Raw genomic sequence first — 26,369 nt, 5'->3', positions numbered from 1 at the left:
GAGCAAACGAGGTTTCAGCGGCGCCTATACGAAGGTAAGTACTTCCCTTTTTTATATTTTACTCAGTTCATGAAAACAAATCAAAAGAAAAAAAGAAAAAAAATAAAGAAGAGAAAAAAGAAAATTAGAATTGGAAATCACCTCAAAAGTATGCTATATTTGCTGTTTTCTTGAGATTTTTTTGTATCTTTGTATTGATATTGTTGTAACCCCTTACAAAAGTTTCAGCCTTTTGTTTTATAGGCCGAGAAAAAGAAAAGAGAAAAAAAAAATACAAATCCCTTCTTTTCTTTTTTTTTGTTGTCTTTGCTGCTTGTTTGTTTGTGTCTGCTGTAGGTACGATTGTACGGAGGCCAACTGGAGGCTCGCGGTGGCACTACGTGCGTGAGGAGACAGGCGCTCATGAGAGGAGTGAACGTCACGTGTGGAGGGCTTGGCTGCGACACCTGGATCTTCTAGGGTTTTTGTGTGCTGTTTTGTATTTTGGGCTGATTTGGTAGTTAGGATAGGTAGGGCTTGGGGTAGTGTCTGGGTTGTTTTATTTGTAAATGGACTTTTAATATTTTTTGTTTTTATATTTTTATTTATAAAAATGGGCCGAGTAAATTGAGTATTTCACTTCTTACTAAATAAAATAAGAGATTACTTACAAGTCAAGTTAAACAAAATATATTTTCTTTCTAGAAGATTCAGTATCTATTAATACAATAAATTTTGTATTTATTAGCATAATTTATTTGACCTACGAATTTAGTTTTTAAATAGACACTTTTACAACCTTGGAAAATACATCCATTAAACGATTAGAACTCAACTCTTTTAAGAGAATTTTGTATTTACGTTTTAAGGGTTCTTTGTTTTTGGGTTTTGGGATTTAGTTTTTATCTCAATTTCTTCCGCTATTTTTACTTATTCTTTGTTTAATAGGGTCGATCCCCAACATTAATTATGGCATCTCAAAGTGGTAGTGGAAGTGTTGACTCATCAAATAATGTTACTAATGCTAGTGTGTCTTAAGATGATATTAGTAACACTCCTTTTTGGAGATATGTTACTAAATTACCAAAAACTGTTGAAGGAGGTGGGAGTGTTAGTTTTGTGTGTAATTTTTGCAATGCTACATTTAAGGGGTCATACTCTAGGGTTAAAGCACATTTATTGAAACTAAATGGGTAAGTAATTCGAGTGTGTCCTAAAGTAACACTACAACATCTTGTTGAAATGCAAAAAATAGTTGAAGATGTGAAACTCAAGTTGCAACAAAAAATAGTCCCATTGCCACCTAGTTCTCAAACATTAGCATCTTCCTTTAGGCCAAACACAACCACACTTCAAGGGCATAGTTTAGGTTCTAAAAGAAGAAAAGACCCTTTAGAACAATCGTTCAACCTAGTTGCTCGAGAGAATTTAGATAGCGAAATTGCTTGAATGTTTTATTCTGGTAGATTGCCTTTTCATCTAGCTAGGAACCCTCATTATGTGAATGCATTCACCTTAGCTAGTAAGAATTTGATTCTGGGTTACATACCTCCAGGGTATAATACTTTAAGGACTACATTGTTGCAAAAAGAACGAGCAAACATAGAGAGGTTGTTACAACCTATAAAGTGAATGTGAAGGGAAAAAGGTATTATTCTTATATGTGATGGATGGACGAATGAAAAAAGATGACCATTGATTAACTTTATGGCTGTTTCTGAAGATGGAGTTGTTTTCTTGAAAGATGTCAATTGTGAAAAGGAGTACAAGGATAAGTTTTACGTGGAAACTTTAATTAAAGATGCCATAAGTGAGGTTGGGGTACCAAATGTTGTTCAAGTGATAACCGACAATGCACCAGTTTGTAAAGCCGCGGGATTATTAGTAGAGACACAACATCAAAAAGAATGAGGTTACATATGATGTTTTGTGTTGGATAAATAATGTTCATGATGATGCTCTCTTTATAAGAAACTTCATGATGAATCACTCTATGAGGTTGGCAATATTTAATTCTTTTATGCCTTTGAAATTACTTGCTGTTGCGAATACTCTATTTGCTTTTATGATTGTGATGTTAAAAGAATTCAAGCTCATTAAACGGGGTCTCCAAAATATGGTTATTAGTGATGAATGGTCTACTTATAGAGAAGATAATGTTTCCAAAGCCTATTTGGTGAAGGAAAAAAATTTGGATAACATTTGGTGGGATAAGGTTTATTATATCCTTACTTTTACGGAACCTATATATGATATGCTTCGAATTATGGACACGGATAAACCTACTCTTCACTTGGTTTATGAGATGTGGGATGAAATGATCGAAAAAGTGAAGAAAAGCATTTATAGGCATGAAGGAGATGAGAGATCAATCTTTTATGAAGTCGTATATGATATTCTTATTGATCGATGGACTAAGAGTAGTACACCACTTCATTGTATGGCTCATTCTTTAAATCCAAGGTAAACTTAGATAACATATATTCCATTTATGCTTGTTTTTATTCTTTTATACTTGTTTTATTTATTATCAATTAAAAAATTTTAAATTTATTTGTTTAAATAGGTATTATTGTAGTGATTAGCTTAATGAGGTTCCAAATCGCCTTCCTCCATATAAAGATGTAGAAATCTTGGAGGAAAGGAATAAGTGCTTAAGAAGATTTTTTTTCCTTCTACCGAAGAAAGGAAGATGGTTTTCCAAGAGTTTGCGAGATTTTCGGGAGCACTAGATATTTTTGATTCATTTGATTCACTACAAGATAGATGGCTTTTGGATCCCAAGTCTTGGTGGTTAGTTCATGGGGCTTCAATACCTTTGCTCCAAAACTTAGCTTTGAAACTTCTTGGACAACCTTCTTCATCATCTTGTTGTGAGAGGAATTGGAGTACAAGATGTGGGATATTGGAGGTGATGTATTTGACTCATTTGAAGGAGTTGGAATTCTTGGAGTTGCTAGCTTATCTCTTGATGAACTGGATATGGAGATGGTAATTTTTGCCAATGAAGAAGATATGGAAAATGCTAATGCTATGAATTGAACTAGAAAATTGCTCTCTTTTTGCTTCTTTTTGTACAAGCCTTTTTAAGGGTATAGGTTGAACTTCAAATTTAGATTTGATATGACATGTTTTATGCAATGAACTTGAAAAATATATTACTATATTTTTTCATATTTTATGTAATGATAAGAGAGCTTAATGGAAAAAGAATTGATTATATATTAATGAAAAATATCAATATTTTCATTTACATTGAGTATTTTAACATAAAAAATATTAAAAATATTAAAAATATTTTTATTTCCGTATCCTATCGTATCCGTGCTCTTATTTTTTAAAAATTATCATGTCACCGTGTCCGTATTGTATCGTACTGATATTACGTGTCCGTGTCCGTTTTCATGCTTCATAGTGCATTGAGCAAGGAAGTCATGACGGAATACATGAGGAAGCCGCTGTTGGGCTGCTAGAGCAACATCGAGGCAACAATTTTCGACGAACCCACACCATAGATCAATGTGCTAGATAACTAATTTGATCTATCTTTCTTCAATCTAGATAATTACTCTTGCTTAGTTTCTGCTCTGTAATTATCGACATTACTAATTTATGCTCCAATCTTGAAAACGTCTTTATCGATGCTCCATATTCTTTGAAAAATAAAACACGCAAGCAAAATCCAACCATTTAAAAACCAGCATCGACCAATCACCTAACAGTTGGGTTTCGGTCGAAATGAAATATTAACGTTAAGTAAGATCTATGCATAGATAAACTGTCACATGCCTCCACGCACCGGCACATGATGGAGAACCCAAAATTTTAACTGTGCATGAGATGTGTGCGTAATTACACCAGCTATCGGATTTTGTTAAATGATCGGAATCAAACTTGCGCACCTCTCTATGTCACCGGTGAACCTAACAATCACTTTGCTGAAGTGACCCATAAATAACTCACAAACAATCTTGATATTTGCGTGAAAACAGTTAAACTTAAACTCAGAAATAAGCTCTAACAACATCTAACCAACATAGGAGAAAGATGAAGAATTACAAGAAATTCTTTCTTCTATTTACATTTAATAGGTAAACTAATTTACACGAATTACATATAGGAGTGAGCAAAATTTAATTTGATTAGAAAAAAAATCGAAAAATAATTTGAATTTTGAGTACTTGAGTAAACTTGAAAAGTAATTCGAGTTTTGAGTTCAAGTCGAGTTGAATTTTATAATTCAATAACTCGAATAATCCAAATAACATATTGGTGTAAATACCTCTTTGGTCTCTATCAATTTTGAAAATAAGTAAATTGGTTTCTCTCAAAAAATTACAAAAAATTCAAAATATTTATAAAAATTCCAAAATTTATATAAAATTTTGAAGAATATATAAAGAAAGTTAAAATTTTGTAAAATAATATTTTGGGACCCAAATAAGTTAATTAATGATTTAAGTTTATTATACTAAAATATATTATTTTATATTATTTCTCTTTGAAATTGTTTTAAAATATATATAGTTTTAAATTCACGTTCTCTAACATGAAATTAGTTATACTGTAATAAGATTTTAATTTGAAATGTTTACTTTTTTAATTTAACTCGAATAATGTCACTCAATTCGACTCGACTCGATTCGAAAAAATTCAATTCGAGTTAAGATGATAAAGTAGGACTCTTCAACTCGATTAACTCGAAATTTTTTCACTCGATTCGATCAAACGCTCATCCCTAATTACATTGGTTGAAATAAGAATAAAATAAAATAAACCAAGATAAAAACCTTTAAGGCTGTGATAACATTCTCTAACAGCCAGGATGATATTATATGTGCTAGTGATCCTTTTGATTTTTAATGTTATCTAAGCAATCGATCTGGTTTGCAGATTAGAGATTGCCCTTTCAAAATCTTATAAGTTGTTGTTATTGGTGTGGACGATGATCAGTGTTGACACCATTTTTTTGGATGAAAACGGGGTCGACTTGGGTTTTGAAAAATGAAAACGAAAATGGGAGTCGCCACCGATCCTTTTTCATGAGGTGTGATCGGATCACCTCGAAAAGTGGTTGTTTTTAATAAACGATTTGATTTTATTAAAACAACAAGTTTGGTCCATGAATATTCAGAAAAACGAGTTCGGGAGTCGGTTACGCACGAGGAAGGATTAGCACCCTCGATACGCCCAAAATTGGTACCTAGTTGATTAGTTAATGTCTTAATGTCGAAAATTGAGAACTTTGAAGAAATTTAAAATACGATCATTTGTCTTAAAATGACTTGTATAAAATAGGTTGCTTGTAAAAAAAAAAAACTCCTACGATAAAAATTAAAAAAGGATATTCAATTATTCGAGTCAGATGAGGAAATCGCAACCCAATACGTTAGGGCACCATTTCTCAACATTCCGAACATTGAATATTGCCTTGGTTGTTTTTAAGAAAATCTTCATCTCGAAAAAAACAACGTGTCACATCCAATGCGTTAGGACACGACATATTGAATTCCCAATAATGAGCTTTTATTTATTTATTTTTAAAAAAGTAACCTCGATTATTTAGATTCAACAAAGAAAATCGGAACCCAATACGTTAGGGCTCGATTCTCTCGAAGATCCCAAATACCGAGTGTTGCTTTTATTTTGAAATTTTTGTTCTTGATAAATTCGAGTAAAATGGATGTAAAATAATGATAATGATGTCAATGTAAATAAAATGATACAAGCAAAACAATAAATAATAAAAACAATCATACGGGCAAGGTAACAAATAATTAGGGACTAAAGTAAGAAAACAAACAATAATAAACATGCAAATAAATGAGCAAAATTAACAACATGATGCAAATATAAAAATATAAACACACACACACACACACACACACATATATATATATATAAAGCAATGAGAATATGAAAACATATGTATGTGTACATATTTAAAATTATTGTAGATTAAAAATTATGTAAGTGTATGTACATACATATATACATATATAATAATCATTAAATATATAAAAGTATATATGTGTAAGTATATATGAGTCATAAAATGTAAAGAATATATACAAGGTATATTTTGAAAGTATAAAGTATATGTAAGTGTATATATATATAAAATATAGAAACAAATATGTGTATGCATATACATAAAATATACATAGTTATATGTACATATATTATGAAAATAAAGCTAAAATAATAATAAATAAATAAAATTAGTTAAGGCATTAATAAGATTGTAATGACTAAATAAATGGGAAATAAAACCAATAACAATGAATAACAATAATAATAATAACATTAAAATAATGAACACAACCATAAATTACTAAAAGGGACTAAATTAAAGTAAAAGCAAAAATATGGGCAAATTCGTAATAAAAGGGACTAAATTACAAAGCGCCAAAAGGAAGGGATCAATGGACAAATAACCCGACCGCCTCAAAACGCAATGCAAAGAAGGCTAGGATTGAAATAAAATTAAAATTATAGGGCTAGATTAAAAATAAAAGGAAATAGCAAAAATGACCGAATTGAAATGAGCTTTAATATTGGAGGTACTGCGCGCATAAATGACCCATTTGGCAAAAACACGCGGATCCTCCCCTGAGTCGGGTCAACGCGCGGGTTATGGGGTAAAACGACGTCGATTTGGGGCCAGATGAAACAAGCCAAAACGGCGTCGTTTCCAGGCGCTATAAAAACAATTTTTTTTAGATTTCTCATTTTCTTCACTTTTCTTTAAAAAAAACTCAAAAAAAACTCTCTCAAGCCCTTTAGGGGCAATCCGATTTCCGGCCTAAGGTCCGGCCGTCCACCATCGCCACGAAGAGTCACGGACGACGACGGCCGCCGTCATGGTGGGTTTAAAAGTTCAAAACGGCCCATTTTGTCCCCCTTTTTGAGTAGGATTCACCTTCGAGGCTAGAAATGCCGAAATCCAAGCGAAAAGGGGTCAAAAATGGAAGAGACCTTTCTGTTCTTCCTCCTCCTCCGCCGAAATCAGGTAAAATTCTCTTTTCCCTTTTGTTTTTATTTTATATATTCTTATATGTACTGATTAAATAAAAAATGAAGAGGAAGAAACAATGTAAAAAAAATAAATAGAACGAAAATAGAAAAAAATCTGAAATTAAAAGAAAATCACCTTTTCTATTTCCTCTAAATTTTTTCTTCAAAAAAAAGCCCTCATTACATTTAGTTTCATGGCCTTTATAGCCGGTTTACATTTTTACTTTCTTCTACTGTTTCAACTGCTCGATTGGTTTCTGTCTTTTCTTTCTTTTCATTGCAGGTGGTGATGGTGGTTGTGGGCTGGCAGAGAGCAGGTGGTAGAGGAGTGGTGGCAGCAGCAGCAAGTGGTTTAGGGGCTAGAGTTTCTGTTAGGTGTTTAGGTTTTGGGTTTTGGGCTGAGGTATTGGGTTGAAATGGAATTTGGGCCTGTTGTTGAATGTAATTGGATTGCTAATTAATTTTGGTTTGGTTGTATTTGGGCTTGTTGGGCCCCGGGTCAAAAATTGGGCCCTACAACTGCCCCTCTTTGCTCATTGTCGTGTAACGAGAATAGAGCAAAGACATCAAAAGGGACCAATGTTTGCCCGGTGTCTCTGAATCTTGACTTCTTTTGGCGCTTCTCATCCTCAAGTGGTTTCTCTTCAGTCCACTGTGCCTTGTTGCTTCGATCCATTCCAATGCAACTTCAAAAAGACAAGACTTGTAGCTTCTATCCAACTGTTTTAACTTTAGGGGGTGAGGTTTGTGGTTTAAATTCGTTATTGTTGATCTGCTCCACTACTGCTTAGGGGGACAGAATCTGCAATCTTCAACCTACTCCACTACTGCTTAAGGTGATAGGACTAATGGCTTAAATATGCTTCTCCACTGTATTGGGAAGATAAGATTCACCATCTTCGATCTGCTCCACTACTGCTTAGGGTGACAGAATCTGCAATCTTTAACCTACTCTACTACTGTTAGGGTGATAGGACTAATGGCTTAAATCTGCTTCTCCACTATATTGGGAAGATAAGATTCACCATCTTCGATCTGCTCCACTACTGCTTAGGGTGAAAAAATCTGCAATCTTTAACCTACTCCACTACTGTTTAGGGTGATAGGACTAATGGCTTAAATTTGCTTCTCCACTGTATTGGGAAGATAAGATTCACCATCTTCGATCTGCTCCACTACTGCTTAGGGTGACAGAATCTGCAATCTTCGACGTACTCCACTACTCTTTAGGGTGATAAGACTAATGGCTTAAATCTGCTTCTCCACTGTATTGGGAAGATAAGATTCACCATCTTCGATCTGCTCCACTACTGCCTAGGGTGACAGAATCTGCAATCTTCGACCTACTCCACTACTGCTTAGGGTGACAGGACTAATGGCTTAAATCTGCTTCTCCACTGTATTAGGAAGATAAGATTCACCATCTTCGATCTGCTCCACTACTGATTAGGGTGACAGAATCTGCAATCTTCGACCTACTCCACTACTGCTTAGGGTGATAGGACTAATGGCTTAAATCTGCTTCTCCACTGTATTAGGAAGATAAGAATAACCATCTTTGATCTGCTCCACTACTGATTAGGGTGACAGAATCAGCAATCTTCAACCTACTCCACTACTGCTTAGGGTGATAGGACTAATGGCTTAAATCTGCTTCTCCATCGTATTAGGAAGATAAGATTCACCATCTTCGATCCGCTCCACTATCGATTAGGGTGACGAATCGCAATCTTCGACCTACTCCACTACCGCTTAGGGTGATAGGACTAATGGCTTAAATCGCTTCTCCATCGTATTGGGAAGATAAGATTCACCATCTTCGATCTGCTCCACTACTGATTAAGGTGACAGAATCTACAATCTTTAACCTACTCTACTACTGTTAGGGTGATAGGACTAATGGCTTAAATCTGCTTCTCCACTATATTGGGAAGATAAGATTCACCATCTTCGATCTGCTCCACTACTGCTTAGGGTGAAAAAATCTACAATCTTTAACCTGCTCCACTACTGTTTAGGGTGATAGGACTAATGGCTTAAATCTGCTTCTCCACTGTATTGGGAAGATAAGATTCACCATCTTCGATCTGCTCCACTACTGCTTAGGGTGACAGAATCTGCAATCTTCGGCCTACTCCACTACTCTTTAGGGTGATAAGATTAATGGCTTAAATCTGCTTCTCCACTGTATTGGGAAGATAAGATTCACCATCTTTGATCTGCTCCACTACTCCCTAGGGTGACAGAATCTGCAATCTTCGACCTACTCCACTACTGCTTAGGGTGACAGGACTAATGGCTTAAATCTGCTTCTCCACTGTATTAGGAAGATAAGATTCACCATCTTCGATCTGCTCCACTACTGATTAGGGTGACAGAATCTGCAATCTTCGACCTACTCCACTACTGCTTAGGGTGATAGGACTAATGGCTTAAATCTGCTTCTCCACTGTATTAGGAAGATAAGAATAACCATCTTTGATCTGCTCCACTACTGATTAGGGTGACAGAATCAGCAATCTTCAACCTACTCCACTACTGCTTAGGGTGATAGGACTAATGGCTTAAATCTGCTTCTCCACTGTATTAGGAAGATAAGATTCACCATCTTCGATCTGCTCCACTACTAATTAGGGTGACAGAATCTACAATCTTCGACCTACTCCACTACTGCTTAGGGTGATAGGACTAATGGCTTAAATCTGCTTCTCCACTGTATTGGGAAGATAAGATTCACCATCTTCGATCTGCTCCACTACTGATTAAGGTGACAGAATCTACAATCTTTAACCTACTCTACTACTGTTAGGGTGATAGGACTAATGGCTTAAATCTGCTTCTCCACTATATTGGGAAGATAAGATTCACCATCTTCGATCTGCTCCACTACTGCTTAGGGTGAAAAAATCTGCAATCTTTAACCTACTCCACTACTGCTTAGGGTGATAGGACTAATGGCTTAAATCTGCTTCTCCACTGTATTGGGAAGATAAGATTCACCATCTTTGATCTGCTCCACTACTGCTTAGGGTGACAGAATCTGCAATCTTCGACCTACTCCACTACTCTTTAGGGTGATAAGACTAATGGCTTAAATCTGCTTCTCCACTGTATTGGGAAGATAAGATTCACCATCTTCGATCTGCTCCACTATCGCCTAGGGTGATGAATCGCAATCTTCGACCTACTCCACTACCGCTTAGGGTGACAGGACTAATGGCTTAAATCGCTTCTCCATCAGATTAGGAAGATAAGATTCACCATCTTCGATCTGCTCCACTACTGATTAGGGTGACAGAATCTGCAATCTTCGACCTACTCCACTACTGCTTAGGGTGATAGGACTAATGGCTTAAATCTGCTTCTCCACTGTATTAGGAAGATAAGATTAACCATCTTTGATCTGCTCCACTACTGATTAGGGTTACAAAATCAGCAATCTTCAACCTACTCCACTACTGATTAGGGTGATAGGACTAATGGCTTAAATCTGCTTCTCCACTATATTGGGAAGATAAGATTCACCATCTTCGATCTGCTCCACTACTGATTAGGGTGACAGAATCTGCAATCTTCGACCTACTCCACTACTGCTTAGGGTGATAGGACTAATGGCTTAAATCTGCTTCTCCACTGTATTGGGAAGATAAGATTCACCATCTTCGTTCTGCTCCACTACTGATTAGGGTGACAGAATCTGCAATCTTCGACCTACTCCACTACTGCTTAGGGTGATAGGACTAATGGCTTAAATCTGCTTCTCCACTGTATTAGGAAGATAAGATTAACCATCTTTGATCTGCTCCACTACTGATTAGGGTGACAGAATCTGCAATCTTCAACCTACTCCACTACTGCTTAGGGTGATAGGACTAATGGCTTAAATCTGCTTCTCCACTGTATTGGGAAGATAAGATTCACCATCTTCGATCTGCTCCACTACTACTTAGGGTGACAGAATTTGCAATCTTCAACCTACTCCACTACTGCTTAGGGTGACAGGACTAATGGCTTAAATCTGCTTCTCCACTGTATTAGGAAGATAAGATTCACCATCTTCGATCTGCTCCATTACTGATTAGGGTGACAGAATCTGCAATCTTCGACCTACTCCACTACTGCTTAGGGTGATAAGACTAATGGCTTAAATCTGCTTCTCCACTGTATTAGGAAGATAAGAATAACCATCTTTGATCTGCTCCACTACTGATTAGGGTGACAGAATCAGCAATCTTCAACCTACTCCACTACTGATTAGGGTGATAGGACTAATGGCTTAAATCTGTTTCTCCACTGTATTGGGAAGATAAGATTCACCATCTTCGATCTGCTCCACTACTGATTAGGGTGACAGAATCTGCAATCTTCGACCTACTCCACTACTGCTTAGGGTGATAGGACTAATGGCTTAAATCTGCTTCTCCACTGTATTGGGAAGATAAGATTCACCATCTTCGATCTGCTTCACCACTGATTAAGGTGACAGAATCTACAATCTTCGACCTACTCCAGTACTGCTTAGGGTGATAGGACTAATGGCTTAAATCTGCTTCTCCACTGTATTGGGAAGATAAGATTCACCATCTTCGATCTGCTCCACTACTGATTAGGGTGACAGAATCTGCAATCTTCGACCTACTCCACTACTGCTTAGGGTGATAGGACTAATGGCTTAAATCTGCTTCTCCACTGTATTAGGAAGATAAGATTAACCATCTTTGATCTGCTCCACTACTGATTAGGGTGACAGAATCTGCAATCTTCAACCTACTCCACTACTGCTTAGGGTGATAGGACTAATGGCTTAAATCTGCTTCTCCACTGTATTGGGAAGATAAGATTCACCATCTTCGATCTGCTCCACTACTACTTAGGGTGACAGAATTTGCAATCTTCAACCTACTCCACGACAACCGAGAGAGGCAAGGTTTGTGTCTTCGATCTGCCTCGCTGTCAATGCAGGAAGGCAAGATCTTTTGTCTTCAACCAGCTCCATCACAATCGAGAGAGGCAAGGTTTGTGTCTTCGACCTGCTTCACTGTCAATGCAGGAAGGCAAGATCTTTTGTCTTCAACCAGCTCCATCACAAACGAGAGAGGCAAGGTTTGTGTCTTTGACCTGCTTCGCTGTCAATGCAGGAAGGCAAGATCTTTTGTCTTCAACCAGCTTCATCACAACCGAGAGAGGCAAGGTTTGTGTCTTCGACCTGCTTCGCTGTCAATGCAGGAATGTAAGATCTTTTGTTTTCAACCAGCTCCATCACCACCGAGAGAGGCAAGGTTTGTGTCTTCAACCTACTTCGCTGTCAATGCAGGAAGGCAAGATCTTTTGTCTTCAACCAACTCCATCAAAACCGAGAGAGGCAAGGTTTGTGTCTTTGACCTGCTTCGCTGTCAATGCAGGAATGCAAGATCTTTTGTTTTCAACCAGCTCCATCACCACCGAGAGAGGCAAGGTTTATGTCTTCGACCTACTTCGCTGTCAATGCAGGAAGGCAAGATCTTTTGTCTTCAACCAGCTCCATCACAACCGAGAGAGGCAAGGTTTGTGTCTTCGACCTGCTTCGCTGTCAATACAGGAAGGCAAGATCTTTTGTCTTCAACCAGCTCTATCACAACCGAGAGAGGCAAGGTTTATGTCTTCGACCTGCTTCGCTGTCAATGCAGGAATGCAAGATCTTTAACTTCGTTGATCTGTTCTCTGGGGAACATGACCTGTATGTTCTATTTTATGAACCTAATTGTGCCTAGTGATTAGGATGACATGATCAGAATGAATCAAATGCTCCTAACTAAATGTGTATGAATGGTGTTCGCATGAATGTAAAATTTTATTTTTTCGAGAATGATCCCACTTAGGTTGTCATTACTCGAAGTTTATTAAGGCTTTTGTAACTAACGTGTTACAATGTCTTCTTGCTTAACTGGCTTTTCTGAAGAAACATTTAGCCAGGTTGCCCCCCACTGTGAACCTCAAAGTTTAATCCATTGGGGCGCAAAATTTGTACCATCATTCTCCCACTGTAATCCAAGGGTAGAAATATGTGGCCTTTCCTCAATCTTCTCCTATCGCAATTCAAGGATACAGAATGTGAAGCTCTTTGGTCCTTTACCCCATTCCCAAGGTGTCATACAAAATGCTTATGCACAATTGGAAAATTTTCTTCTCTGAGAAAACCTTTTCTTATCACTCGGTGATCCTTGCTTGTTTGTTCATTGAAGTTTTGTCACCAACACGACATCTGGTTATTTTGTTCAATCAATGTTTGGACAACAAAATCTGATAGGATAGTCTTTAACTTAGACCCTTCCTTCTTAGATATTTCACCCTTTAAACTTGGTGTTTTCTAAACAATAGTCCTGTTTCAGGTCCCTATATTATTTAGAAACTTCTAGAGTAATATGAAAAACTTCCATTGTGAAAGTATTATTAGTCCATTAATCATTATTCTAATGCAACATGTTTGCAAAAAAGAATATAACGATGGATGAAATAGAATTGATTTGAGAGCAAGCTCGAAATGAATGAATTATCAAGGGTAGCAAGAATAAAAGAGGAATTGATTGGAACACGTATCTTGAAAAAGAATGAAGTATTCCAAGAACAACAACAAATTCAATATATAAATAGTATGAAGGTTAGGTGCCCCAGATATCGCAGCTTGAACTTCTCTGTACAAACTTTCTGAAAACTTTTCTGAGTTTGACATGTGTTTAGGAGATCTACAGGACTCTGTCGATGCCCCAAGATGTCGCCTTACCCTTTCAGGTATAGCAGGATCACCACATGCCCTAATCTGATCACTTTATGCCCCATTCTGATCAATATTTGAGCCGCCCTTCGGGTTTTCAACTCAAATCCCCTTTGGCCTAAGGTGCCCTTTTCGGGTTTTCCCCTTAGCCTCTCTATTTTTACTTTTTCATTTTTTCATTTTTTTCATCTTTGTTTTTTTTGACTCAAAGTGCCCTTTTGCAGGTTTTCACCTTGGTCCTTCCTTCTTCTTTAAACGAAGTGTTTCTTGACTGGATCCGAGTTTATAGGACTAGCAATCTCACTCAGGATCAGTGCCTCTTTAAAAATGGTCTTCTTTACAACATAGGGACTTTCCTAGTTTGGCATTCATTTCCCTTTAGCATCCTTTCGTTAAGGAAGAATCTTTTTCAACATCCAGCCCTCTTGTGGAATTCTCTGAGACGAGCATGTTTATTATGGGCTCATATTATTTATTTATGGTACGTCTGACCCTGATGAATAGCTTTTAACCCTTTTCCTAGGGCCAACTGATCACATTGCGATTGGATCCCTTCAACAAGCAATGAAGGGATTTTAATAGGTAGAACTACCTCAATCCTATAAACCAAAAAGAGAGGTGTTGCCCCAGTACCGATGTTCGACAAACAATGAGGGCAAATGGTAATTTCTCACGTCAATCCTTGTAAGTCTCAGTCATTTTCCTTCAATTTTTCGATGTTCAACTCTAGGAACTTCAAGGATTTAATCGTGGTGTCCACTTCTGAGTTAATTTGAGACCTCAGCTATCGTGCTATTGTTTAAGCTCAATGCATTCTCCAATACCCTCTTCTTTGAAATTCTGTATTGGTATGCGATGACTTTGGCTCATGAAGTATCCTCTCAAAATGAAGCAATGCCCATTAGAAGTCTTTGATAATGGTGATGTCCATGCCCCATTTTGCTCAAAATTTGAGTCGCCCTTTTTCGGGTTTTCAACTCAGATCCACCTTTGGTCAAAGCGCCCTTTGCGGGTTTTCGCCTTGACCTCTCCTTTTTCTTTTTCTTTTTTCTTCTCTTTTTTTTCCTTTTTTTTTACTTCGATTTTTTTGATTTTTGATTTTTGTTTTTGATTTTTATTTTTTTTGTTTTGTTTTTTTTGTTTTTTCCTTTTTTTTTGAGTCTGAACTCATGAGATTAGGCAAGTCCTGGTCATGCTTTTCGACCAGAATCAATGTTATTATAAAGTCTTCCACATAAGATCTTCCACTTTCATCTTGTGTGTGAAAAACCTTCTTTGGTACCAGATTTCTTTCATAGAGCCCCTTTGGGACACAACTACGACAGAAAACTTTAGATCTTCTTCTTTAATTTGGATAAAATCCAGCAACATCTTGAAGGGATAGAAACTCGACTTCAAATGGGCAAAGCTATGCTGACTCAACGAGAGAGGCATTGCCTCGGCAAAGAATTGTATCGTTCGCACTGTAAATTTCTGATATCGTGCTGTTGTGCAGGTTTTATTATAGGAATCAAGGCATACCCTGGTATGATCATACAAAGACGTATTTGAACTCTAGAGGTAACTCAACAAGGTCTTGCTTCGTATCTGTGGTCAGGTTAATTCTAGTCTTCACCAAGCTCACAATTTCTAATGATTCCTTGAGAGGTAGGATCTGTTTATCCTCTTGTTCTACCATCCTCAACAAGTCCAGAGATAGGCTATAATCTATGTCATCTTCAAAGTCGTGAGATCCTCTAAACACATGTCTCGCTCAAAAGGAGATTCTAAGTTCAGAAAGTTGTCATTCATGTCGTTGATATTCGGGGACCTATTGTAGGTGCAAGAGAATATACAAAGAATGTATGAATTTAAGAATAATTATCTCGCACAAGATGATTATGAATGAATGAAAGAATGATTTGGATGAAAGAATAAAAGAATAAAATAATCATTCAAAAATGAAAGAATATTGGTTCAAAAGATCGCAAAGATGCATTCCATTAAAATAATGACGTTCAGACATGAGCCTATTTCACAAAAGAGTTCTTATTGCCTCTAGGCTAAAAGCAACAAGTGTGTTCTAAATATTACTCTAAGTAAGCTCTAAATACTACAGGGGTTCCTTTTACAGTCTAATTATTCAGAACACTCCCAAGTTTATAAGGGTGAACATCTAATAAGATCTCTTCTCCAGTTGCTTCTTCATATTCGGCACTGATGTGAACATTTTCCAACATTTCTTCATTCATCACATTCCCTTCATTACCCGTATGATTGAGTAGCAGGTTTTCTGTGCTGAGTGAATCCTCAAATTTGACAATGCCCATATTGATAAACCTTTCGACCAGCTTTTTGAAGGCAGTGCCGTTCTCTATAGAATGCCCCGTAATTCCCGCATGATAATCACATTGCACATTTATGTCATACCATTTGGGGTATGGAGGTTGTAAAGGCTTCAAGTAGAAAGGGGAGACAACATGTGCGTCAAATAAACTCTGATACAGCTCCTGGTATGACATTGGGATTGGTGTAAATTGAGACTTCTTAATGCTTTGCTTTGTGCCGGATTCTTGTCTTGGGGATATCTGATGCCCAGTGGCAACCGACCTTGGCTGGCTTGCGGTAATCGGTTTTGAAGAACCCTCATTATACCTACCCGCATTATTCACCTCATTTTTCCACTTCCTCGGGACCTTTGAAGTATCTCTTTGGGATTCCACTCTTGTCCTTTCTGTTTGTAACGATATTCAAATTGCTTTGGGAACTCTACTCTCGTCTGTTTTGTTTCCGCTAGACCATCAAGGACAACAGGATTAGTTAGATTGCCCCTAAGATTGGAACCTGAGCCCGTCGCAAAATCCACCGGTGTCGAGGTACTGGTCTGGTATTGTGGTCGGATGTTAATAGTTACCCTTTGTGGGTATGTGTTTGGTTGTGCTTGGATGTTTGTCGGGGTAAGGTCTGGAAGATATGCAGTACCTTCATTATTATTCTCAAAGTGGACCACTGGGTTTTTTCCTTTTTCTAACCTAATATCCAATAACTGGGTTAACTGGCTCATCATATTTCTTTGGACTTCTAGCATTTGATCCTTCATATCTTGTTGAAATTTGGCCAATTGCTCTAGCATCTGTATTTGCATCTGCTCTAATCTCTCCAACCTTTGGTCAATTCCTTTAGTTTCTGTTCGGGTACCGCAAGAATGTTGGTTTTCCAGATTTGCTGAAATAATTTTACCTAATTAGGGTCACTTTGTGAAAATCTAATGCATATGATGCAATGTAATGAAAATGCATGAAATGAATGCAAAAAGAGACATTAATTATTGGTTCAATTCTATTAGAACAACTTTACTAGAAAACAAATCTCTTTACATAAAGCGGATATATATACGGCTTTACCCTTATGTTCCAAAACAACGATTCCTTTCTTCATTCGCGCGTTAAGATGAATCTCACGAACTCTTCAAAAGGAACGTCTCTTCTATCTCCTTTTTGCTTGATCCGGGCTGCGACTCGTTGCTCGCTCATCCTTGTTATGCTCACTGGCTTCTCTTTAAGAAAGTTTAGTGGCTCTCGAATAATCTTTGTCACCTTAAATCCTCGGGCAACGGAACAATAGTTATGTTGTCCTATATTAAACTATCATCTTTCTCTTGTTGTGTTTTCTCGAAACATATTCGGGCAACCGTATTATTTTCCACTTTATCAAAAGACCCATTTTCTTATGACAAGCTCTCTATTTAACAACCGAACGTGAATCAACACCTCTTTTTATGATGAAAATGCAATGCAATCATAAAAAAAAAAAGGAAAATAGGTTAGTATGAAACAAAAGCAAGCAAGAATAAATAGAACACCTAGTCGGGTGACTACTAGGGGTTTGAAGTAGTTCTACCTAGGGTGGGCTCCTAAGGTTCACTACATGAGGTTTGGTTCTAGAGTAAGGGTACCTGAACCAGCAGATTCCTCGATCCTCACCCATTATAGGCTCATAAGGACCGAGTTCGGTTCAGGGGAATACATTTCCCTATGGCTGCACGGAGATGAAAATCTCACGAAGACATAGGTACGGATGTATCCCGAAAGCAATCCACTATCCTGCACGGAGGTGAAAACCTCACGAAGGACTAGCTTCTCACTCCCACTTAAGAAGGTGTGACCAACGGTCATGCAATGCAATGCAGAAAGATATAAAAATTTAAAATACAAAACATGATGAAAACTATAACTCAAAACAAATGAAATGCAATAAGAGGATCGTATATTTAAATCAAATTTTCAACTTTCGACAAAAAGACAAGAAATAATCAACTCGTGGCTTGACTCTCTTATTTAAAATCCCCAGTGGAGTCGCCAAGCTGTTGACACCATTTTTTTGGATGAAAACGGGGTCTACTTGGGTTTTGAAAAATGAAAACGAAAATGGGAGTCGCCACCGATCCTTTTTGATGAGGTGTGATCGGATCACCTCGAAAAGTGGTTGTTTTTAATAAACGATTTGATTTTATTAAAACAACAAGTTTGGTCCACGAATATTCAGAAAAACGAGTTCGGGATTTGGTTATGCACGAGGAAGGATTAGCACCCTCGATACGCCCAAAATTGGTACCTAGTTGATTAGTTAATGTCTTACTGTCGAAAATTGAGAACTTTGAAGAAATTTAAAATACGATCCTTTGTCTTAAAATGACTTGTATAAAATAGATTGCTTGTAAAAAAAAAACTCCTACGATAAAAATTAAAAAAGGATATTCAATTATTCGAGTCAGATGAGGAAATCGCAACCCAATACGTTAGGGCACCATTTCTCAACATTCCGAACATTGAATATTGCCTTGGTTGTTTTTAAGAAAATCCTCATCTCGAAAAAAACAACGTGTCACATCCAATGCGTTAGGACACGACATATTGAATTCCCAATAATGAGCTTTTATTTATTTATTTTTAAAAAAGTAACCTCGATTATTTAGATTCAACAAAGAAAATCAGAACCCAATACGTTAGGGCTCGATTCTCTCGAAGATCCCAAATACCGAGTGTTGCTTTTATTTTGAAATTTTTGTTCTTGATAAATTCGAGTAAAATGGATGTAAAATAATGATAATGATGTCAATGTAAATGAAATGATACAAGCAAAACAATAAATAATAAAGACAATCATACGGGCAAGGTAACAAATAATTAGGAACTAAAGTAAGAAAACAAACAATAATAAACATGCAAATAAATGAGCAAAATTAACAACATGATGCAAATATAAAAATATAAACACACACACACACACACACACACACACACACACACACACATATATATATATATATATATAAAGCAATGAGAATATGAAAACATATGTATGTGTACATATTTGAATTATTGTACATTAAAATTATGTAAGTGTATGTACATACATATATACATATATAATAATCATTAAATATATAAAAGTATATATGTGTAAGTATATATGAGTCATAAAATGTAAAGAATATATACAAGGTATATTTTGAAAGTATAAAGTATATGTAAGTGTATATATATATAAAATATAGAAACAAATATGTGTATGCATATACATAAAATATACATAGGTATATGTACATATATTATGAAAATAAAGCTAAAATAATAATAAATAAATAAAAATTAGTTAAGGCATTAATAAGATTGTAATGACTAAATAAATGGGAAATAAAACCAATAACAATGAATAACAATAACAATAATAACATTAAAATAATGAACATACCATAAATTACTAAAAGGGACTAAATTAAAGTAAAAGCAAAAATACTGGGCAAATTCAGAATAAAAGGGACTAAATTACAAAGCGCGCCAAAAGGGAAGGGATCAAATGGACAAATAACCCGACCGCCTCAAAACGCAGCGCAGCAGTGGGCCGGATTGAAATAAAATTAAAATTATAGGGCTAGATTAAAAATAAAAGGAAATAGCGAAAATGACCGAATTGCAATGAGCTTTAATATTGAGGTATCACGCATAAATAACCCATTTATTAAAATCACGATCCTCCCCGGTCGGGTCAACGCGGGTTATGGGGTAAACGACGTCGTTTTGGGGCCGATGAAACAAGCCAAATCGGCGTCGTTTCCAGGCGCTATAAAAACAATTTTTTTTAGATTTCTCATTTTCTTCACTTTTCTTTAAAAAAAACTCAAAAAAACTCTCTCAAGCCCTTTAGGGGCAATCCGATTTCCGGACTAAGGTCCGTAGCCCACCATCATGGTGGCAGAGTTTGTCACGGTGATTTGCCGCCGCCGTCATCATGGCGGAAAAGTTCAAAACGCGAGGCTAGAAATGCCGAAATCCAAGCGAAAAGGGGTCAAAAATGGAAGAGACCTTTCGGTTCTTCCTCCTCCTCTGCCGAAATCAGGTAAAATTCTCCTTTCCCTTTTGTTTTTATTTTATATATTCTTATATGTACTGATTAAATAAAAAATGAAGAGGAAGAAACAATGTAAAAAAAAGAAATAGAACGAAAATAGAAAAAAATCTGAAATTAAAAGAAAATCACCTTTTCTATTTCCTCTAAATTTTTTCTTCAAAAAAAAGCCCTCATTACATTTAGTTTCATGGCCTTTATAGCCGGTTTACATTTTTACTTTCTTCTACTGTTTCAACTGCTCGTTTGGTTTCTGTCTTTTCTTTCTTTTCATTGCAGGCGCTGATGGTGGTTGTGGGGTGGCAGAGAGCAGGTGGTAGAAGAGTGGTGGCAGCAGCAGCAAGTGGTTTGGGGGCTAGGGTTTCTGTTAGGTGTTTAGGTTTTGGGTTTTGGGCTGAGGTATTGGGTTGAAATGGAATTTGGGCCTGTTGTTGAATGTAATTGGATTGCTAATTAATTTTGGTTTGGTTGTATTTGGGCTTGTTGGGCCCCGGGTCAAAAATTGGGCCCTACAATCAGCAGTGCACGAACTCAACTACTCCAAACTGTCACTCTTAGCTCATTCCCACCAAATAAAACACAGAAATAACATCAGATATGTTGGCTTATGAAAAGTAAAACATATCACATGAGACAGTGATTAGGACTCCTATTAAAACCATAATTTTTATCATCTAATTAAAACTTTGCACTTCATCTGACACTCCGGTTTACGCTAATGCCAACACATATACTAAGAAAACAATCATTGATAGCATCTCGTAGAGATAACAACAAAACCTTCTTGTAAGGATTAAAAGACAGAAATTAGATAATGTATGTCAGATTCAGACAACATCTTGCATTAGATAGTGAATAGGACTCCTTAATACAAACGTAATCATTATCCAATTAAAATAGTGTTTTTAATTATTTACAGCAGCTGACACTTCATTTTACGGTTTGAGATGTCGAGCTATGAATGAGCTAGGAAAAAGAAAAAATCGATAGCATCTTGTTTGGAGATAGGAACAAAATCCTTTTCTTGTAATAGTTTTGCTAGTTTTGGACATGCATAGGTTGTCTCACCCCAAACTTTTTCTAGTTGAGATGAGGGGCATACAAAAAAGTCATTATCAATTTGCTTAGCCCACAATCGAATACACTGTCATCCACTTGGAAGTTTAGGGATTAATGTAATTTAAAATTTTTCCCTTGATAGACTTCTTCATCGAGCAGACAACGGAGCATATCATCTACCTATTAATTTATTAGGTTTAACTTGAGAGTTTAGTTGAAAATATGCACTTATGATGTTGAAAGCAATATTATATTACCAATGTATCAAGTGGGTAAAAATCATGCAAGTCTAAATGTGGAAGATCCTACTTCCCAATCTATAAATATAGCAAGACCATCACTTATAATTTAATTTTAATATAATTACTTATTTTACCTTTCAACTTTATAAAAAGTCACTTTAATCTTCTATTTAATTTCTCACCGCTTTTAACCTCTCGAATTTGCACGGTTTGTCAAATTACCTTAAAATAAATAGAAAATTTAACATTTATTAACTTTGTTGCCACGACTTAAAAAACATTTTTATATATTTATACTATTTTAACAATTTTAAAATATTTCATAATTGTTTTTGAATTTTAAATTTTAAACACTAATTAATTGCTAACAAGATAACCACATGGACTGACACATTAACAAAGTTAATAAACCTTAATTTTTCCATCAATTTTGGGGTGATTTGACAAACAATGTAAGTTTAAAGGTTAAAAGAAAAAAATAAAAGAAGGGTTAAAATATTTTTTTTAAGTTGGAGGGCCAAATAAATCATCATGTATTAATTTTTTCAACTTTTTTCAAGTAATGTACAATTAAAGGTTAGTACTCATGTACCCCTGATAGTATTATACCCAAACCACATACATTAAATTCAAAGAAAATTGCTCAAATAAAAGGTTACCACTGTTTCTCGAAAGTTCAAACCTGAGTAGGTTGTATGGTGAACAACTTTAGTCACCATGTCAATAAAGGGAGCTCATTTAATTTTTCCAGTTGATTGTAGATTGAGAGAGTAGGGATAACAATGGGTCCAACATATATTACTTTTGTAAAATTTGAATTAGAATCTATAAATTTACTTTTAAAATTAGAATATATTAAATTTGCAGTTACAAATTTAATTTTTTCAAATTAAATTATCTATTGGATATTTAAATTCACTTAACATTCGAATTTAGTAAGTTCTGTAGTAAGTTCAAAGCGAAAATTAAATTTGGATATTTGAATTCTTTATTCATATAACTAAAGATAATTTTGTCACAAATATTTGAATTTAAATATTAATAGAATTCAAAAAAAAAATCTTATACCAATAAATATATAAATTAAAAGTAGAAAATTATAAGGTAGACTATTAAAATAGTCACTTTTATTTACCTCAGGTTACATTTTAGTCACTTATGTTTGAAATGTTACGTTTTAGTCAGTTATGTTAACGCGTTGTAACATTTTAGTCACTGAGCCATTAATTGTCGTTAACGGTGTAACAGTAAGCTGACCTGGCAAGTTAAATCATCATTTTAAACAAAAATTTTAGGTTAAATTATATAATTGGTCCTCATAATTTTTCGTTTTGAGCAATTTAATTTTTTTTTCTTTTGTGTTTTTTTAACTTTCCTTGTTTTTTCATTTTCCATTCTCTTATGCTTCTCCTTTTGTTTTCCTCTCGTCTCAACCTCTTTTAACGTAGTTTTTCTATATTTTTCATTTGTTAAAACTCTTTTATGTTTATGAAAAAAGAAAAGGCAAAAGTTGAAACCAAAATAAAACTTGCTTCGCATATTCTCACCCCACATTTACAAACTATCATCATCCATCATCACTTTAACAAACCAATTTGGATTTCTCAATGACCTAGTCCACAAGCTCACCTCACTCAAAGACCTCACCAGTCGTGACTTATGGCAGTCCACACTCAACAAAATTTCCTGAGCCCATTCCCTTAACCTCCTAACCAACCCCCACGACCACCTTATCTATCTTACCGACAACATTCTCGCCCTCTTGGAACTATGTTGTTTCACGAATTCTTCAAAGGAGCTCTACACTCTTAATGACTAAAATGACCATCATACGAAACTTACCCTCAACTTTATACAAACCAGTTTGGTTCCATGCTCTCTTTCTCTCTTCAGTTCATCCATGCCCGGCTTCCAATCAGGCTTGCTTGGGAATATCCAAGAAGTTTTAGATCAAATTTATCATTTGCTTAACTTTATTCGTCAAAAAATAAAATAAAAGGAAATGAATAATCTACACGATTCTGTAAAAGTTTGGAAACGGAAAAAAATTGTTTTGAATATAAAGAATTCAATTTATGTTTAGATTTGATTAAAAATATGATTTTTTTATATTGATTAGTTAGATCTAATTTTAGTTTCAAAATTAGGTTATATTCAAATCAAGATTTGATTAAGAGTGATTGATATTTGGTTTGAGTGAAATTCAACTTAGGAATCATGTGAAAAAACAAGGACTTGATTTATTTGGTGGACAAAGATTATGTTTCTATAATGAAGAATATGAGAAGAGAGAAAATAAAGGGAAGAAGAAAATGAAAATAAAGAAATAAAAAGAAAACAAATTAAATTGTTCAAAAAAATAAAAGTACAGGACTAGTTTTAACAAATGGAAAATATAGAAAAACTACGTTAAAAGAAATAGAGAAGGGAGGAAAGCAGAGGGAGAAGGAAAAGAGAATGAAAAAAAAGAAAAAAAAAGTTCAAAGAACATAAAAGAAAAAAAATTAAATTACTCAAAACAAAAAATATATATTGGGACTAACTGTATAATTTAACTTAAAATTTTTGTTTGAAATGATGATTTAACGTGCCACATCAGCTTACCGTTACACCATCAACGGCAATTAACACTCAGTGACTAAAATGTTACAACATGATAACGTAAATGACTAAAATGTAATATTTTCAAACATAAGTGACTAAAATGTAACCTGAGACAAATAAAAATAACTATTTTAATAGTTTACCCAAAATTATAAAGTGACAAACTAGAAAGGGACATTAGATAGGAGTAACAACAAAGGAATGTGGGTTTTATTTCATTTTAAACATTCAACTTAAAACTAATTGATGTAGGCAGAAAACTAAGTTAAAGTTAAAGACAAAATTTAATAAGGTTGAGATAAAATTCTAAAAATTAGAGTTCAAAATTATATATTTTTTGGTAAAACGGTTTTAATTAAATTATTAAGGTCGAAAATGAACTTTTTTTTCTTAATGAAAGGGCTACAATGGCTTAAATTAAATATAGGAAGGGGTTAAATTTGAAATTGTCCCATTTAATCAAAGAGTGCAGAACCCATGGGTTTGCCCCTGGCGGAGAAGCTGACTTAAAAATAAAAACGGCAGACAATATTGGATACCACCTGAACAAACTCCATCATATTAGGTTGACGAAGCATCTTTATGCTATGATAGTGATTTCATAAGGTTGGTTAAATCACGAAAAAGTTTCTATAGAACAAGTTACAGTCTTAATAATAAAATGCTTACTACGTATAGTACTGTATGTAATTGTACTTATTTCCCTGAAGAAAAAAAATCAATTTACAGCTTATAATGGGGATTCTTTGGGCACAAAAAGTAAAGAATGATTAGTACAAGTTAGAAAGAAAATGGAAAACGAAAGAATTGCATTAAATATTGAATCTATAAATGGCTAATACTCAACCAAGCACAGAGGAAACATAGAGGTAAGGATCCCAAGAGCCATTAGCACTACTCCAACCATTATTGTCACACTGCTCAAACTGCTGATGGGATGGCCAAACACCTTCTGTTGTTTCATCAATTTGAGACATTGGCATGCTCACCATATTTGTTTTACCGTTCATATTCATTTGCAGCTCTATCGGGCACTGGTCCGAATATGACAAGTCCATGGTTGATTCGGTTGTCCCGGAAAGTGGCCAAGTAGATGTAGCAGCAGCTGTACAAGTGGTGATATTAAAGAATCCATTTGGAGGGACTTGGTTCATCTGTGTGCCCCATTCAGCTTCAAATGACGGTTCATTGGACCACATCATACTTGCCATAGACTCAATTTGGCTTTGGCCAGGTTGAGGTTGAGGCCACTGAACACCAATATGATTTGCAGCTACTTGATCATGATTTAGGAGGTCAGGCTTGCTAGAACCTGGATTTAGTGGACCCTGAACAGGGTTCATGTTTCTGATTCCTTGAGGAGCCACGGTTGTCGTTCTTGATTCTCTGCTTACATTTTTGTTGTTTTGGGAAGAGTTAGAAGCAACGATGGGTTGCAAAGCGGCACGATTAGCTGGTGATAGGACTTTAATCCCTTTGCCATCAAGCAACTTAGCCTTGAGTGCACCAAGAAACCCATCAGCATCGTTCCCCGTCCCACAGACTTCCTCAAAGGAGAAAGGTTCGATGTTATCTAGCGAGACGCGGTTGGCTGTGGTTTTTGAGGCTGATGGAGGTAGCTCAAAGTTGGTGCGCGCATTAGCTCCACGCAGGGCTCGGGCAGCATCATCGTAAGCTCGAGCTGCGTCCTCGGCAGTATCAAAAGTTCCAAGCCAAAGCCTAACCTTTTGCAAAGAATCCTTGATTTCAGCCACCCATCTCCCCGATGGTCTCTGCCTAACTCCCACAAATCTATGGTGTCCTCTGGATGACTTCTTTCTGCCACGAACTCCATCAGCACTGGTAGGAATCACCATACTTAATTTTCGCCCTTATGGAACCTCTCAGTAGCGGAGGCTGGGGTCCTTAATTATTGTGGATTCCGAAAGGGTATCTTTAGTTTGCCCTTAGTCGACAACAAAGAAAATGCCAAAAACTGGTGCTTAAAATAAAGGGGCTGTCCACTGCAGGCCTTGTTGTTTCCATCGACGCAATTGCTAAAATACAATAGCAACTAATACATTTTCATCAAACCTAGATTGTATTTCGAAACAAGGACTATGGATGTAGAATTTTTAGTTTTATACTCTGTTACTTTAAATATACAATTATTTACGTTTATTTTAAATTTTTAAATAAGATGTCTTTATGAAATTTACTGTTGATGTATTAGTGTTTATAAACTAAACTAATCATATATCTTAATACAAATTTTAAAACAGTTAAAACCTCCATTCTTACCATTTTTAAGAGACGTGAAAGTAAAGAAGAGACCTTTCTTTTCTTTTCTA

General features: G+C 35.7%; 2 protein-coding genes across 2 annotated transcripts; one reads left to right on the top strand and one right to left on the bottom strand.

Moving 5' to 3' along the window:
• Positions 1–1,686: 1,686 nt before the first annotated feature.
• LOC105793263 (uncharacterized) lies at positions 1,687–2,974 on the top strand. Its single transcript, XM_052634825.1, has 4 exons — positions 1,687–1,839; positions 1,951–1,977; positions 2,072–2,442; positions 2,746–2,974. Exons 1-4 carry the CDS (start codon positions 1,687–1,689, stop codon positions 2,972–2,974), a joined length of 780 nt encoding a protein of 259 aa, XP_052490785.1.
• A 21,907-nt stretch (positions 2,975–24,881) lies between these two features.
• LOC105791278 (uncharacterized) lies at positions 24,882–25,895 on the bottom strand. Its single transcript, XM_012619292.2, has one exon. The coding sequence runs from the start codon at positions 25,893–25,895 to the stop codon at positions 24,882–24,884; it is 1,014 nt and encodes a 337-aa protein (XP_012474746.1).
• Positions 25,896–26,369: the final 474 nt, after the last annotated feature.

The sequence above is a fragment of the Gossypium raimondii genome, chromosome 8 (genome assembly GCF_025698545.1).
Source record: "Gossypium raimondii isolate GPD5lz chromosome 8, ASM2569854v1, whole genome shotgun sequence".
In the NCBI taxonomy this organism is placed as follows: Eukaryota; Viridiplantae; Streptophyta; class Magnoliopsida; order Malvales; family Malvaceae; genus Gossypium; species Gossypium raimondii.
Note: the sequence above shows the minus strand (reverse complement) of the source record. Positions and strands in the feature narration are given on the sequence as shown.

Excerpts from the sequence above, each read along its gene's own strand:
- LOC105793263 (XM_052634825.1), top strand. The coding sequence starts at position 1,687 with ATGGCTGTTTCTGAAGATGGAGTTGTTTTCTTGAAAGATGTCAATTGT. Across the intron at positions 1,978-2,071 it reads ATGATGAATCACTCTATGAG|CTCATTAAACGGGGTCTCCA; the intron begins GTTGGCAATATT and ends AAAGAATTCAAG. Across the intron at positions 2,443-2,745 it reads GCTCATTCTTTAAATCCAAG|ATGGCTTTTGGATCCCAAGT; the intron begins GTAAACTTAGAT and ends ACTACAAGATAG.
- LOC105791278 (XM_012619292.2), bottom strand. The coding sequence starts at position 25,895 with ATGGTGATTCCTACCAGTGCTGATGGAGTTCGTGGCAGAAAGAAGTCA.